The sequence below is a fragment of the Struthio camelus genome, chromosome 27 (genome assembly GCF_040807025.1).
Source record: "Struthio camelus isolate bStrCam1 chromosome 27, bStrCam1.hap1, whole genome shotgun sequence".
Taxonomy (NCBI): domain Eukaryota; kingdom Metazoa; phylum Chordata; class Aves; order Struthioniformes; family Struthionidae; genus Struthio; species Struthio camelus.
Genome location: NC_090968.1, coordinates 1,461,554 through 1,477,384, shown reverse-complemented (window position 1 = coordinate 1,477,384; position 15,831 = coordinate 1,461,554). Strand labels below are relative to the sequence as shown.

At 55.8% G+C, this 15,831-nt stretch overlaps 2 protein-coding genes across 8 annotated transcripts in view; one reads left to right on the top strand and one right to left on the bottom strand.

Moving 5' to 3' along the window:
- OGDH (oxoglutarate dehydrogenase) overlaps positions 1–11,087 on the bottom strand; it is a 49,573-nt gene extending 38,486 nt beyond the window's left edge. For 2 of the 6 annotated variants that reach the window (XM_068920909.1, XM_068920910.1), the window contains exons 1-2: positions 10,982–11,081; positions 4,466–4,714 (exon numbers count right to left, since the gene is read on the bottom strand). In XM_068920909.1, coding sequence (XP_068777010.1) covers positions 4,466–4,687 — 222 coding nt within the window. In that variant the 5' untranslated portion in view covers positions 4,688–4,714; positions 10,982–11,081. Of the gene's footprint in view, positions 1–4,465; positions 4,715–10,097; positions 10,234–10,981 lie in introns of those variants that run through there. The other 4 variants (XM_068920911.1, XM_068920907.1, XM_068920908.1 and 1 more) reach the window with 4 other exon arrangements.
- A 1,215-nt stretch (positions 11,088–12,302) lies between these two features.
- LOC104148037 (interleukin-1 beta) lies at positions 12,303–14,637 on the top strand. 2 transcript variants are annotated; one of them, XM_068920656.1, is made up of 7 exons: positions 12,313–12,787; positions 12,923–12,984; positions 13,094–13,142; positions 13,263–13,467; positions 13,581–13,751; positions 13,834–13,979; positions 14,110–14,637. In XM_068920656.1, exons 1-7 carry the CDS (start codon positions 12,698–12,700, stop codon positions 14,320–14,322), a joined length of 936 nt encoding a protein of 311 aa, XP_068776757.1. In that variant the 5' UTR covers positions 12,313–12,697; the 3' UTR covers positions 14,323–14,637. The 2 variants fall into 2 exon arrangements, with proteins under 2 accessions (XP_068776756.1, XP_068776757.1); XM_068920655.1 differs by having other exon boundaries at positions 12,303–12,787; positions 13,094–13,467.
- Positions 14,638–15,831: the final 1,194 nt, after the last annotated feature.

The window sequence follows — 15,831 nt, the reverse complement described above, 5'->3', positions numbered from 1 at the left end:
GTGTTTGTTCCCTACCTTACAGCCGATCCACTGAGGCTAGCTCTGCCTCGCGTGCCCGATACGAGGTGTTTGCCGGGTATCGAGATGCAAGAGCACGTGTCCACCATGCAAGCATTAAATATATCTGTGTATATCTGACACATATAGAAGCATATATCCGACACGGACAGCGAGACAGACCTGTAACCCCCAAGCACGAGCGCGCTTCCCAGGCTGCAGCGTTAGAAGCGACACAGCTCCCTGCGGCCAGCGCGCAAGATCAGAGAAAGCTCGATTTTAGCATCCGTCAAACGGGATTCGGCATTCACTGCCAGGAGTTACCCCCAGGCAGAACGGTGCCGCATGAGGTTTTTGGGTAGCTGGTATCCAAAGATCCGCGACGAGCCATGGGATCGGGAGATCCCAGCTCCGCCGGCACATCCGTTGGGCTGCACAGAACAGGGAGAAGTAATTCTGCCGATTTTGTTTCTCTCATAACATGCAATATTAATATATTAGTTAAACTATTATATTGCACTTCAGGTTTGGAGACAGGCACTTTTCAATCTCAAAGTTTGCTCCACTCAGCGGAAAGTGCAAGACTGAAATTCCTAAACCTGTGTTTAAGACTTCAGCGTCCTTAAGATTTTAGGAAGCCTTTTCTTCTTAGCAACAACCACAAGAAAAAAAATCTGAGCCTCCTCTCATCTTTAGGGCTTAAGGGGAGGGAAATACCAGCACCAAGATATGAATACTTTTTTTTAACCCTATGTTGTTGTTGGGTTTTTTTTGCTGATCATACTCCAAGCCAAAGCAGCGACTGCACGTTCCCAAATGACTCTGCTGTCACTCTGCATTAGCGAGGGCTCCATGGTTGCTCCAGCATTATCAGGATCTGACCCTTTAGGTGTCCGCCTAAACGGATTAATGCCAACTTTTTTTTTTTTTTGGGGGTGGGGGGGTGGTGTCTAGTGGCACGACAGTGGCTAGTGGCCTCAGCGAGGCTTTTGGGAGGTGCTGAGGAGCTGATCTTGCTGTCGCAGGCCAACAAAGGTCCTTAAAATAAAGACGGGCAGCTCCTGTTCGAGGCAGCGAAATGGGTGAACTTTGAAAGAATAGAAAGGGGGGGGGCAACAGGGGCAAAGCCAGAGGCTGGAAAGGGATCTCGGCAGCAGCGTTTTAAAGGAAGCGGAACCAGCTGGGATTCACCCAGGACAGAGATGAGCCAGTGGCAGCAACAGCAGAAGCTGCAGTTAACGTAAAGACGACACCCAACAGCAAAGCTCATGCCAAACCGCAGGTACCGACTTCACCAGAAGAGTTTTGGGAACCGGATTTGGATTTCCTTCCCCTAAACAGGATGCTAACTTGGTTTTATTCAAAAAGCAGTCTGTAATACACTTGCTTTTTCTAAAACCAGTGTCAGGTTTGCTTCCTGGCACTAAGACGACCCTGTTTCATTTTCAAACCATTTTTGTTACTGCCTAAGGGAGGCACCTGCCATGCAAACATATACAGCCACGCTCGAAGCACCGAAAAGAGCATACCATAATTCAAATACAGGCCTCCGGGGCTGAAACGAAGCCCTGCACCTGAAGAGCTAGCAAAGTGACCAATTTAGCCTGGAAATGAAAGTTCAGGCCCCGTTCAGTCTGGGGAGCCACAAATGAAACCTCTACCGAGCTAGAGATCACGCTCACACCGTGCATCTGCCTGGGCTTCCTATCCGTCTCTGTGCAAGCGTCCAGGGGCGGCTGCTGCCAGCAACCAGAGCGTCTGTGCAAGCATGCTGGCAGAGCGCATATGAACACGAACCGGCTTCACAAAGCCAGAACACAAAGGCTATTTTTACCCACCTCTGATCTTTACGTCCTCGGCCAACGCTTTCCGAGTCTTTTCTGCTTTTACAGCTAAGGGTTTCGGTTACTGCCCAAAAGCACTAAGTTGGCACCTTCCCTCCAGGCTGTATGCGCCGGAGACTGGCAGAGCCGCAGCTGCAGAGAGCTGGCGTTTGTGGACATTGCTTTTTCTGGCTGCTTTCTAAAGGTCTGCAAGGACTAGTTCAAAACAGACACCGGTTGAAGCAGCCTCCCGCTCTTTCAGTTTATGGAGCATCAGTGAAAGGGCAAGACAGTCAGAAGTTCAGAGGCACAATCATTTTCTTTATGGAAGGAAACCTTAGAGAGCAGTGAAGCAGTGGCTGTAAATATTCAAAAATATTTCAAGGGACATCTGTTTCCAGCAGTAACTAATACACACCCGTAATTCTTCACAGCGGGTGAGGGGGTGCAAACACTAGAGTAGGGCCCTGGAAAGACTGCAGGAGCTCCATCCTTGGAGATGCGCCAAACATGACTGCACAAGGTCCTGAGCAAGCTAGTCTGGCTGCTAAGTTGAATCTAACTTAAAGCTGGCCATGCCCAGGGCACAGGCTTGGACTAGAGACTCCAGCGGTTCCTTCCAACCTAAGTTATTCTACGATTCCTTCACAGCTAAGCATGCATGAGGATCCCTGTATAGCACCATGCACGGACTGCCTAGATATAGATGGACTGATGAAACTACGTGGGCTACATGAAACAGGTGACGAGACTTAAAAGATCCAAAGGTCCACTGTGGCCTCAGGACCCCAAACTAGTTGAATGCACTTTTCGCAGCTGCCTCAGCTAGTCGAGTTGTTTACTCGACCATCCGTTCGGCAAGATATTCAGAGTTTGAAACAGGGTTTGTAGACTGGCAAAGAGCACTCGCGGTTCAATAAGGGCTCTTCAAAGACAAAACCGTACCCTATCATAGAGGCAAGCCTGGTATAACCCTCCCTCATTTTTAAGTGAATTAGGACTATAGTATTTAGACTGGTGTGCAGCAACTTTTAATTCAGCATCTCACCTCTGAAGGACTGGGTTATACCACATCACATGGAACAGAAACGTGCACTTGGCGGGTAGCTTTCAAGTCACTATTTGACAAACGGCACAACCCAAAATAACCTGTTTTTGTGTTTTTAGAGTCTGTATCGCTTCGCTCACCCACCCATTTGCCTAGAAAGAAGCATAAAGTCAACTCTGTTCATGAAAATCTCACTTTGATCCTACCTTAACACCTTTACAGGAGCAAACACCCTACAGGCTGCGTATTTTGGATGCATGGGATCAGTGCCATGGAAAACATGCTCAATGCTGAGGCATGTGTTCGAATGTGAGATTCCTTACTCATCTCTTGACTGCTCATCTCATATCTGCATTCTGGCTTACAGGCTGTTCATGTGCCACTGGACAAAGAAAATCCCTGCTCTACATCAGAACAGGTAGGAAACCGTCTTAAGTTTCCCTGGGTAGTGCTGAAACTTAGTCACTACAGCAATGTTTTCTTCATGAAACACTGGAAAAATAAAATGCGGTAGGGTTTCAGAAATCCTCTTCTCAGCCAAGACCTCACCCACCGCACAGGCAGTTACATGTCCTGCTTTGGCAGCACTGTATAACTGCAGCCCCACGACCTTTTTCAGACACGAGGCTGAACGCCATCACCTCCCGTTCCTTCCTGTTTCACATCCTGTAGCGCAGCCGATGTAACACACGGACACACCGGCCGCGTCCGACTGGCTTCCCTGACGGCCCTCCTTGGATTTGCAAGGAGACTCCGTTCCCCCGGCTCTGACAAGTACAACCAAGCTGATGTTACCTTGCAGCCAGCACAACCCCACTCAAAAGAGGGCCTGAGCAACACCGAATCGCCCAGGGCTGTGCCCTACATTAGGAAGTTGGCCGCCTCCTAGCTGGAGGAGCTTCAGTAATTTGGTTCGAGAGAGGCATGACAGACTTTTGTGCATACTGCCCACAGCTAAGTTGGTTTCCCAATTTTTAGGTAAGGAGCAGCACGTGGGAAACTCTCTGGTTACCAGAGCAGGAGTCTGAAATAGTTCCCCTCCCCAGGCTGCAGTGGTGGATTGATGTCCAGTTTTAAGCACAAAGTCAGCTTAGTTATAGCTTGTCTGCCTCAACATGTAACGCCACCCAGGCTCGAGGCTAACAGGAAAAAAGGAAAACAATCAAGACGGGAAAAATACCCTCCCTCTCTCCTCCACATCCTCCACTTAAGAATTAAACCCTCCTAATAGGCCATCAGAGCAGGAGGGGAAAAAAAAGCATCAGGAGCTCATTAAAGGTGGATTCCCAGGAGAAGCCATTCCTCTTTGTATCCACGTGCGATCCCAGAAGCAGAGCACTCCACGCTGACCATGTCCTGCGAGCCCGTGACATTCACTCTTGACCAGAGAAGCTTTTCTTCACCTTGCTCCTGCTCAGGCAATGGCCGTTGTTTTCTCCAGGAAATACGAGGCAGAATAGCGATCCAGGACTATCAGGCCCCTCTGGCTGAAATCCTCCTTGGGACACTCGCACTTACCTGAACTTACTGTTTAAACACACAGACACACACGGAAGCCAGGAAGCGAAGACAGTATCCTGGTGAGGTTGCTCCTTACCTTGTGTACACTTTTGGGATTTTCCAGCCAAGCATAGTACATTTCCTCCACATAGTTTGAACTAGTCCCACTCAAAAAAGGCTCAGCAGCCACAGGTGCGCTGTAGCACCTGATCTGTTGAAACGTCCTGGGTGCTGCTGGCCTGTGTTGGGAAATTGTCTTAACAGTCTGAGAGGCCGTCAACGGCCTCAATTTTGCTGCACAAGTCCTTAAGTTAAACATTTTTGTCCTGTAGCCTCACACAAGTTCCTGTTGGAATAGAAATGGAAAGCATTTTAGAAATTATCCAAGACACCGGAGGCCATAGACCACCTCCCACCCCTTCATACCATCAGCCCTTATGCAGCGCTTGGAGCCCGAGGAGGAGAAAAGACTTTTCACCCTGGCAGGAAAGCACGATTCGGGGACGCGACTTGGCCATACCACTTGGCTGTCAGCCACGTACCACTAGCAAAGCCACAAGCAACACCTGAGGCTCTGACACGCCAACCCAAGACCAAACCCACCAGACCAGGCTCTTGCATTCGACTGACCCAACACAAGACGGGAAGGATTTAATGGCAGAACGAGAACAGCGTTTCTTTTGCCTAGTGGTCCCTACCCTTTTGCTTCAAAGCACTCGGATACACCAGTCTAGGATGAGTTTTTATTTTGATTTCTTTTCACAACATACACAACTGTAGTTATTCACAATATACACAACTGTAGTTAACTTTACTGTCTCAGAAGCGAGTTACACAAGAGAGAAGAGTCTATGCAAAGAGGTGCGAGGTGCTGCGGTGGCCTGAAAACAGCTGGAAAGAAAAGTAGGATTTTTTTTTTTTTTTTTTTACAAGTTTGTTGGCATAGGACACAGAGAGCAACCGGCGTCTCGTCTCCCAGTCCCCAACGCAGGGACGTGGGGCAAGTTTTAAGACGACTTCACGGGGCGGCGGGGAGGGAAGACGAGCCGCCGACAGCAGCTTTCCCACAGTGCAATCGCAACTAATGAGAAGTGACGGCAGCACTTTCCAGCAAACTTTATTCCCGTTAACCCTCTTGGGAGCCCCAGCTGCCCTCGGTAATGCCCGGACTGCACGTTCCCGCGCTTCTGAAACAAGAAAAAACAGCGCTTCCTTGCGCCAGTGTGCACGCTCAGCGTTTCACAACACGTGCCCCGCTGCTCGCGGCAGGAACGGGTCACAGGAGCGTCCACCTCGCCAAGACCACGATGGAAAAGAGCATAAAGCTGCCGGCTATTATGTGAAATTAAAGCCCAAGAAGTGTAACGGGAAACAGGTTACACATTTGGATTTGCCAGCCGAGTCTACGCAGGCTGAGGAACGAGGGTTTGCGAGAGACATCCCTCTTCTCGTTCTCCGTGGAGGGGACGCTGGGTCTTCTCCCTACCTTCTTCCCTGTGGACAACACAGTCATTGCCTGTAAAGAGGAATCTGAGCGGAAATGAGACACCGGTACAAAGTAGATTGCTTGGTGGGATGTGCAGAGTTGTCACCAGCTCAGCCACCGTGAGTCCAAGCTACCTGCACATTTTATATTAAAAAAAAATCATAAAAATAAGGCATGTTTTATGGTGAAACGCGGCCCAGATTAACAGCTCCCCCAAAGGATCAAGTTGCCCTGGTGTTTTTTCCACATTGCTTCTCAGACCTACTCCATTTCCAATGAGTATATTAAGTATTTTTTGATTCTTCTTCAGACAGCCCTCTAGTTTTTACAGGAAAAAAAAAAAACACTGTGTTAAACTCAGATTCCAACAGAAAGTGGACCCTTAAAAACCGTGGCCCTTAAATCTCCACTCTTTTTACGCAGTTTGAAACGTTTCTTCCAAATCCTTGAGATCCTGCCCTGCAAGAAAAGTCCATCACCTCGCAGGGACTGTGTGAAATTTGGGAATAACGGCTAAAAACAAGTGCCCTAAACAGCCATCGTTAGCAGAACCGGAATCGGTTTAAAGGCTCTCAGCGTCAGGAAGGCAGTGACCACAGAGTGACCTTCCCGCGCTGCTGAAACAAAAACCAAAAACAACCCAAAACAAAACAGGAAGCAACTTGGGCGTTTTAATCCTGCAACGCTGCAAGTCTGAGAAAAGGGGATCAAGGGGAGAAAGAAACTTTTAGAAAAAACAAACAAACAAACAAACAATCACATTTGCAAAAGCCAGTCATAGTAGCTTAAAGAACAAATGCCTATTGACCAGCTACCAAAACCGACAGCCATTCCTAGAGGAGCGTCGGAAAAAAATCGGTTAGCAGCTGGATTTTAATGCCGAATGTCACATTTTCCTTCCCGGCCTCACGCGGAGCTGATGGAGTCTAACAGTGTGAACCCTTCCAGGTCTGCACAAGTCACAGGGAAATAACTTTCGTTATATAAATGCAGCTTGGAAGCTTTTTCCTCTTTCTTCTTTAGAAGGCCTTGGCCAACAGCTGAACTGGAACGGCTCTTCTCAAGGCAATTTTTGCTGCATTACTCACTCAGCAGTCAGCGCGCTTCTGGCCTCATTCAGTCTAAGCCTAGTCAAACCGTAGCACCGTTAAGGTACGCGCGCCAGGCTCTTCATTGCGTTGCTCCTGACAATCAGGTATCTCAGGAAAGCCGCAAGAAATACTGAAGCTGTCACCCACGGGTGACCAAAGCTCATTACCAGATGGCACCCGCACAAGCCGATTTAGGCCTTCCCTTCGCCGGCAAGCGTTCAACCGCAACCTGACAGACGCTCCTTCGTTCGCAGGCTCGCGCCCGAAGGACGCAGGGACGCGCTCTCCGCCTTCGGCCTCCGACTTTTATTTTCTCTCCTTCACCTATCCAGGGCACGTTTTTCTGTTAGCAAATCCACAGCGAGAACCCAGCGAAGGCGAGGCGGTTTACGCTCCAGGGGAATTCAACGCAGGCTGCTCCCTCCTCTCTGGGAACGTTGCGCCGACGGGACGGCACGAACCTCTCCCTCCACCCCTCGCTCGATGCCTGCGGGGACCTCGCTGGACCTCGACGCGCCGTCTAACGTCTCTGCCGGTAGCGACACATCCTCCACCATCGCGGGGCACTTGCAGCCGTTGAGCTCGGCTTTGCTGATCCCAAAACAAGCTGCCCAAGCTTTGCTGAGGTTGTCGCCTCACGCTCATACGCGCTATGCGCGCCGCGATGAAGGTTTTCCTCCATCCCTGAGCAAAAGACTTAAGACGTGGGCTCCAAGACAGATCACTTAATCGCTGCTTCCCCCTAAAAGCGAAGCTCCGAGAAGGCTGATCCGAAAGATCTAGACGGGGGCTCAACCCTTTTAGACCTGTCCAGAGAAGTTGGGCGGGGGGGGGGGGGGGAAAGCAACCCAGAGATCTGCGGGACAGCCACCTACTCTACAGAGACGTGACAAAGGCAGGGGTAGAAAAGCAGGGTCGGCAGGGTTAACTAAACTACCTCTTAAATAGACCCGATTGAGAACGGCAGCCCGAGCTCAAAGGAAAGTGCTGGAAAGCGATCACCTCGGGGAAAGTGCTGGCACCTGGGGACAGCTCTCCTTGGGCTTGCACTTTCCAGCTGCCTGGACTCCAGAGCCACCTAATTGCTCCCATAAGAGGCAGGATCCAAGGTCGGAGCTGACCCGAGCTGGCTCGTTTCCCTGTTCCCTACTAGTTTACAAGTAGCAGCCAAACGTCAGAGCAGCCATCACTCATTCAAGAGATAAAAATGAAGTTTCAAAGTGCAAGACTGAACTGAGGAGAAAAAGAAAATATATCTTTGTTACTAATGTTTCATCAGCCAGGCTCCCGGCCCCGGTTTGTTGAATCTAGTTCTGACTACTCAGCACCGCAGCAGCTAAGCTTCCCCTCTCAAAACACAGATTTCGGTCCAAAGAGCACTCGGGTTGATGCAACTTTAAACGCAGCAGCATCACGACTTGTTCGAGACAGCGACTGGTAGCTGCACCCCAATGGGAAACTCTATTTAGAAGCAGGAAACTGCAGCATTCGGCATTTCTGGGCCCTCATTAGTTGTAGAGGTTAGTTCAGGAGAGAAATTTAAACCAGCCTGAGGAAGGACCGAGATCACTCCACCGCTTCTAGGGGTTAACAAGAGCCAACACTTTTTACAGATTTCTTCAGGGGCAGGAGGAAAGACCATTCGTGCTTTCCACTCTGCTCTCACTTCTGCCCACAGTCGAATCAGACTGTAACTCACAGCTGACTTCGGAGAAACCCAAACTTAGTTTACAGACAGAGCATTTTGACCCGGCAAGAAACGGCAGCAAAGCGCAGTACAGCGAGCGTGACAATGTTGTACGACCATTGGATGTTTTCTCCGCTTATGATTCATCTCCCTGAGCTTTAAGCAGCAAAATACACAGAGATACTTTAGAGAGCACACTGAATCACGTGCCCATGGCCAGGCGCACACACGCATGGAAAAAAAAAAAAGCTGCAGGACTAAAGCTTCAGAGTAGTCTCTAGCTTTGGTATCCAATTTCAGTTCTGCTGAGCACCCAGGGACTCTGCGACGTCTCCGGAAAACTGGGGTGCCTAACCCTGGAGTTCAACCTAAAACGAGCAGAACCGCCGTGTCTTTGAGGGTCTCCTGGAAAGGGATCGCTGCCAGGATTTGGGAGAGCCCAGGCTGTGTCGCAGCAGAACCAAGCCTGTATCGGAGCAAGGATGCTTCCGAGTGAAATCCAAGTAGCGTAGCAACGCGTAGGAGCAAGGACTCAGGAGAACGAGCCCAAAATTACTGATATGGGAATAGTACCTTAGTACAAGGCTTCACGCACAAAGTTACCCTGCTTCAACTCAAGTGGTATTAAGGAAAAAAAAGAAAATCCATTGGTTGTTGACCAGGCCCTTACTGCTAAAGCTGGATTAGAACTCAAATTCCCACTTCTCAGTCTTGTGTTTTCACTGAAAGGTCAAACAACAAGAATATTCATAACAGATTAAGGGCTCATACATTCAACACTATACCATTAAGCAAAGCGGATTAAGCTACTAAATTTGACCTCTGACAGCCAGAATCAGTGAAACCTGCCCCAGAAGACACTTAATTGGGCATTGCTTTTTTGCTTACAATCAAAACCACCAAGTAAAGGATAAGAAAGAATTAAATACTTGATCAGAGGAACAGCCAAGCGGTTCATCAGTACACCTAACTTAACGTATGGAAAGCATAGTAAGAGAGGAAGCCAACTTTTGAGTGCCTAAGTGCTAGTGCTTGCGGAGCGTGACCGATCCCAGCCTTTACCTAGTGCTAAACGCATGGGTCCGCTTGGCAGGAGTATATAATGACATCAGAGTTTTGATTTACTATTTATTCTATAAGCCAAAGTACGAAGAGTAACAGTTTTTACTCCTTTTTGTTAGGAGCGTGGCGTATTTGGCATGAAGGAAAGTGACACTGTTGTAATAGCCAAGAGAAACACATATTTATAATATAAATATATGCATTCAACAGCATCTCAAATGAGTCAGTTCCCTCTAACTGTTTAGTCTGGTAGTCATGCCAATTAAATATCAGACATATTACTATACTATCAAAACACTGGGAAATGAAAGTGAGGGTGGTTTTTTTTAAAAAAAAAAAAAAAAACTTGCATATCTGAAAGCTCATGAAATTCCCATTAGAAAGCAGATGGGCTTTAACATACTGCGGCTAGCAGATCTAAAGAACGCATGCTGCTTGAATTGAAGCTCTAGAGGAAGAGGTTTTGAAGGTATACGCAGTATATTCTCGGCAGTCGCGCAGGCACGACCGGGTGAGATCCCTTCAGGCTCTGGCGCGGCAGAAACCGGGTACTTGCTCCAGAAGAAGCTCCTCGCCACCTTTCCGCCACCGAAGCCCAGGTGCAAGCGCCTCGCACCTGCGGGCGCTGCGGCTCCGGGGGAAGCGCTCGGCCTCCAGGAGTCCTCAAGGGCGGCGCAGGCCGGAGCGGGGCGTCGAGGCCTGCTCGACCCTCAGGCGGCTGCTCGACGCCCGCTCCCTTGGCCGGACAGCGGGCTCGGGGGGGGGGGGGGGGGTCCGTGCCCCCCCCCCCCCGCCACGGCGAGGGGTGCCCCGGTGACCTTGGGCCTGGCCGGGCCCCCGCCCGCGCCGCAGCTGCCCCGCGCGGAAGGGGCCCACGTGGGGCGGGGGGGGGGGGGGAGAAGGGCGCGCGCGCGCCTCCCGCCCCGCCCCCCACCCAACGCGCGCGCCTGGCCCGCCCCCGCCAATCAGCCGCCGCCGCCGCGGCTGCCCCCGCCGCGCGCCCGCCCGCCGCCTATGGGAGCGGCGCCAGCCGCCGCGCCGCCTCCCCATTGGCCGCGCCGCGCTGCCCGTCCGAGCGCAAGCCCCGCCTCCGCCGCCCCCCACCCCCTTCCCTGAGGCGCCCGGGCGGTGGCGCCAAGGACACCGGGGAGCCGGCGCGTGGCCGCCGCCGCCGCCACCGCCCCCCGCCGCCACCTCTCCCGGCCGCCCGGCCCTGCCGGCTCCCCCCCGCCCCGCCCCGCGCCTCAGCTCGGCCGCGCCCGCCCCGCCCCGCCCCGCCCGCCCTACCTGCCGGCGCGTCCGTCCGCCCCGCTCGCGGCCCCGGCTCTGACAGCGGCCCCCAACCGCCGACTACCGCCCCGCGCCGCCGCCCCGCCCCGCCCGCTGCGTCACCGCGTCGCCCCCGCCTCCCGCCCCGCCCACCCGCGCGGCCACGCCCCCGCCGCGCCTGCGCGCCGCCGCTCGCCCGCTCGCTCTCGCTCCCCACCCGCCGCGCGCGCGCGCGCGAAACCGAGGGGGGCGGGGCTAACCCTCTGGAGGCGGGGCTAGGCGTTAGGGCGGGGCTTGTGTCGCCGGGGGGCGGGGCCCCCGCCGTGAGGCCGTCTCCATGGCTACCTGCCCTCTCCAACACGGCGTTGCCCACCCCCCCCGGGGTGGCCCCCTGCAGCCCTTAGGAGAGTCGTGGGGGGGGGGCAGCACCCCTGCCCCCCCCGGCTGCCGTCACCCCCAAAGTCCCCAACCGCCTTGCTGTGGGGCTGTGGGGCGCAGGTGGCCGCAGGGAGGGGGCACCCTGGGGTGGGGGCCTAGCTGGGCCCTGGCCGGGGATGGAGCCCACCCATGGGTGCGGGCAGGCCTGGAGGCAGCCCCGGGCGGGGGGCAACTCTGGGGGTTTCTCTGTAATTTCCTGCCGGGTGAGTCAGCCGACCGCAAATCCGGGGCCTGGCTGGCGGGAAGGGCGCGGAGGGAGCCGGCCCCGGGCCCGCCAGGCGCGAGGAGAGCGGCACCGCCGCGATTTGGGGAAGCGAAACAGCGCCAGGGAAAGACCCCCCCCGCGCGCCTCCCCGGGACAGGGCCCCGGCCCGCCCGGGAGCAGGACATGCCGCCGGCCGCCATGGGGTGGGACGGGGCCAGCAGCACCAGCACGTGGAGGACGTGCTCGGGGGGGGGGGTGCTCGGAAGCGGAGGTGAGGGGGGCACGAAGGGGACGGGGACGGGTGAGACGGGACCAGACCCCCGGGTCGCTCAGGAGAGGAGGCCTTGGGCCACGCTCCTGGCCGAAGGCAGCGTCCCCAAGGACTGTCCCCAAGGGCAGCCGGCGCCACAGGCGGGCACGAGGGACCCAGATGGACGGGGCTGATGTCCCCTGCCTCCCGGCAGGGCGCCCCGGCGGAAACTTGGGCGAGAGCGAGCGGCCGGAGGCACCCCGAACCGGGTCACCCGGCCCCAGCCCGGCCGAGGAAGAGGAAGCCGCATGGAGAAATCGCTGAGCGGCGACGCTTGCGCCACCGCCTCCTTTTCGGGGGCTGCCGGCGTTTCCCCAGCCCTGACGAGGGTGGGCGTCATCATGGGCGCCGGGGCAGTCCCCGCCGCGTCACCCTCGTTCCCCGAGGCCGGCGGGCCCGCGCGCCGCCGCCGGCCCCAAGTCACCGCTCGGGCGCTCCGCGCGGAGGCAGGCGACCCTTCCCCGGCCTCAACGGGGGTGCTCGGGCCGGCCAACCCCCAGCTCCCGGAGGCAGGCGACGGGGAGGAGCGGCGCTCTCCCCGCCAGTTTAGCCAAGCAAAGAGAGGGATAGCAACGAGCCCCGGCGCAGGTGCCGGCTCCCCGGCACGTCTCTCCTTGCCCGGTGGGTCCGTGCCAGCGAGGCTGGGCGGCCCTGGGAAGGAGAAAGCCTTCCCTGGGAAGGGAACCGAAGGGGAAGGAAAGCCTGTAGAGGGAACTGGGTAAACCCCAGGCGTTGCGAAACGTGGAAATCCCGTTCTGACAGCGCTTCCTTCCAGCAGCGCATGAAAACCCGGCACGCCGGCGCAGGGCTCAGAGAGCGCCGAGGACACGCGGCGAGCAGCACAGGCGGAGCCAGCGCACCGTTTGGACAGGTAGCGGCAGCCCTTTCCCCCTCGGGGCGTGCGGGATCCGGGGGCGCGAGGCCCGGTGCAAAGCGCCGCGCTCGGCTCGCCCGGGCCGGGCGCCGAGAAGGAGCGACGCTAACGGGGATTGCGTTTGCCCGGCAGGTTTTGCAGCCCGTGGCAGAGATGGCGTTCGTCCCTGATTTAGACATGCTGGAGAGCAACAGGTAAGCGGGGTCACGGCGGCGGCATGGCCCAGGGGTGGCGGGGACGCGACGCTGGGGCAGGGGCGATGCAGCCCTGGCACTGGCCTCACCGGCTCTCTTTGCTTTCCAGCCTGACCGAGGAGACATTTTATGGACCCGACTACGTCTGCCTGCAGAAGGTAGACGGGGACGTGGGGACGTGGGAACAGCCCCAACCAGAGCCCGGCCCCACGGGTGTCCCCTCTCTGGGGCACGGCAGAAAAGCCAGGCTCTCATACCACATCCCCATCTCTCTCCAGAAGCCTCGCCTGAGCTCAGACCTGAAATCATCTGGCCAGAGCCCCTCGGAGGTAGATGTCCAGGTGACCATCACGGAGGGACACCCCACCAAGACCTTCCGCCAGGTCGCCGTGCTCATGGTGGCCACGACCAAGCTCTTGAAGAGGCCGTCACACCAGGACTTTGCCGACAGCGATCTTGGGAGCTTCCTGGATACCGTTTTCGGTACGGTTGCAGTGTGGCTTTGGACGATGGGGAAGTCACTGGAGGGAGGTGTGAGTGGGTGCTGTCACCGCTGGGCATGCTGGCACCCCTCCTAACAGTGTCCTACCCCGCAGAGCCCGTTCCCTTCCAGCGGTTAGAGAGCAGCTACGCAGGGGCCCCCGTGTACCGCTACACCCGCTCGCTGTCCTTCGACATCCTCGACATCAACCACAAGAGCTTCGTGCTGGAGTCGCCCACCCAGCTCGTGGCCCTGCACCTGCAGGGCCCCTCCGCCAGCCGGAAAGGTGAGGGCACCCCAGCACCATCCCGCTCCCTTCGCCACCAGCCCCAGGGACAGCCCGCTGACCCTGTCTCTTCTCTCTGCAGTGAAGCTCAACATCGCTCTGTACCGGCCCAAGAGCTCGCAGGGCAACCCCGGGGCCATGCAGGTGCCCGTGGCCCTGGGCATCAAGGGGTACAAACTCTACATGTCGTGCGTGATGAGCGGTGCCAAGCCCATGCTGCAGCTGGAGGTGAGTGGGCTCCGAGGCGGCACCCTGCCCTGCGTCCCCCGTGTCCCCGGGCTTTGCCAACATCCCTCTTACCCCGACCCGGTGGGGAGGCCTGACTCCTTTCTCTGACTTGTGGCTCGCCCCGCTGCAGGAGGCCGACATCACCAAGGACATCGACAGCTTCGAGCTGACCCGCTTCATCTTCTACCGCCTGGACAGCCCGGCGGAGGGGACCACGCGTTTCGAGTCGGCCGCCTTTCCCGGCTGGTTCGTCTGCACCTCGCTGCAGTCCAAGCAGCCAGTGGGCATCACCAACCAGCCCGACCAGGTGAACATCACCACGTACCGGCTGAGCAGGCACTGAGCTGCCCCTGCACCAAACCAAACCAGCAGTCACTGGTTTTCAGGCCGTATGTACCGAGTACAAGCCAGCTAACCCGCGTGGCTGGGACCTGCTCCCTTCCCTGCCCCACGGAAGATCTATTTCATGTGAAATAGCAGCTCTGGGCCCTGTGGGCCTGAGTCGCAGTCAATTTATACTTATTTATTATGTTGGTCCATTGCTTTTAATTTACATAGCTTCTGAACATAACTATTGTATTTTTATTATTTGCCTGTCTTAGCAATGACTGAATTGCTGACTGAAAACTGTTGAAATAAAAACTTCCCCATGGTTGCATTTCTCGGCTTGTCACTCTTGCAGGGCAGCCCAGGATTAAACGATCCGGGGATGGTTTCGGGCAGGGAGGGACCCACTCTCAAGTTGGGCATCATCAGCAGGAAAATCCCACGGTTTCAGGTGCTTTTGGGGACTCTCTGGTTCTGCGTTGGTTTTTCCTCTTTCTCATCCTTCCTCCACATATCAGGGTACAAACCTAGAGCCCAGGGACCACCCAGGAATCACCCAAGAGCCCGGGAACAACTCCAGAGCCCTGGAGACTGCACAGAGCCTAGGGACCACCCCACACCCCATCCTGTGGCAGCCTTAAACCCAGCCTGGAAGCCACCCACCCTCCCCAAGCTCTAGTGGCCTTGGCTACCTCCAGGCCTTTACAGGGCCCCAGGAGGGATGCACCCTCCTGGCTTCCCTCTGGCAGGTGGCCTGGCTTCAGAGCCCCCAACATTGACCCTGCCCTGTCCCCATGCCCTTGAGAATGACGTGCTGCTGGGCTACACACTGCAGAGGGAACAGGATTTAGTCCCTGGGGGTTTTGGGGAGCAAAACACAATTGCATAACTCAGGAGGTCTCTGTCCCCCCCGCCCCGGCATATCTCCAACCTGCCCCAGTGCCAGCGAGCGGAGGGCAGATGATGGCCAAATCCACCCTGGGAGCCCAGGCAAGGGGGAAACATCCCAGGGAGGGTGATGGGTCACATCCAGACCACAGCATGGCCATAGCACTGGGACCCAGCCCGCACAGCTCGGGAGCAGCTCTGGTTAAGCTCCGCTTAACACCCCTGGGGCTCCTTTCCCCATCCCCAAAAAAGCAAGGTGGCCTTGGGACGCATCCCACAACCCCTCTGGCAGCCACTGACTGAGCCTCACCACCAGTAAAGACCAGTCTGGAGCGGGGGAAGCATCTCTCTCCCCCATTTTCCCAGCATCTAGGATGCTCCCAACAGTCACCATGGTAAAGGGGCCCAGCCTGAGAGCTGGGCCTCTGCCCACAGGGAGCCGCCTCCCACCTGGCACCCATGGGTTACAGCCGGCCCAGGGGACACCACCACCACCATGTCCATCCACCCCCTGCATGAGGACACCGAGGCCCCAGGGCACTTCCCAGCAGAGCCACCCACTCATCACAACCCTGGGAAAGGGCAGGGCAGGAGGCCAAGGCTGCCAACTCCCCGAGCGCCTCTCTCCCTTCTCTGT

Bases quoted from the DNA above. Each gene is read 5' to 3' on its own strand.
- LOC104148037 (XM_068920655.1), top strand. From the start codon at position 12,698: ATGAAAACCCGGCACGCCGGCGCAGGGCTCAGAGAGCGCCGAGGACAC. The intron at 12,788-12,922 runs GTAGCGGCAGCC...TTTGCCCGGCAG, and splicing joins CCAGCGCACCGTTTGGACAG to GTTTTGCAGCCCGTGGCAGA. The intron at 13,980-14,109 runs GTGAGTGGGCTC...GCCCCGCTGCAG, and splicing joins AGCCCATGCTGCAGCTGGAG to GAGGCCGACATCACCAAGGA.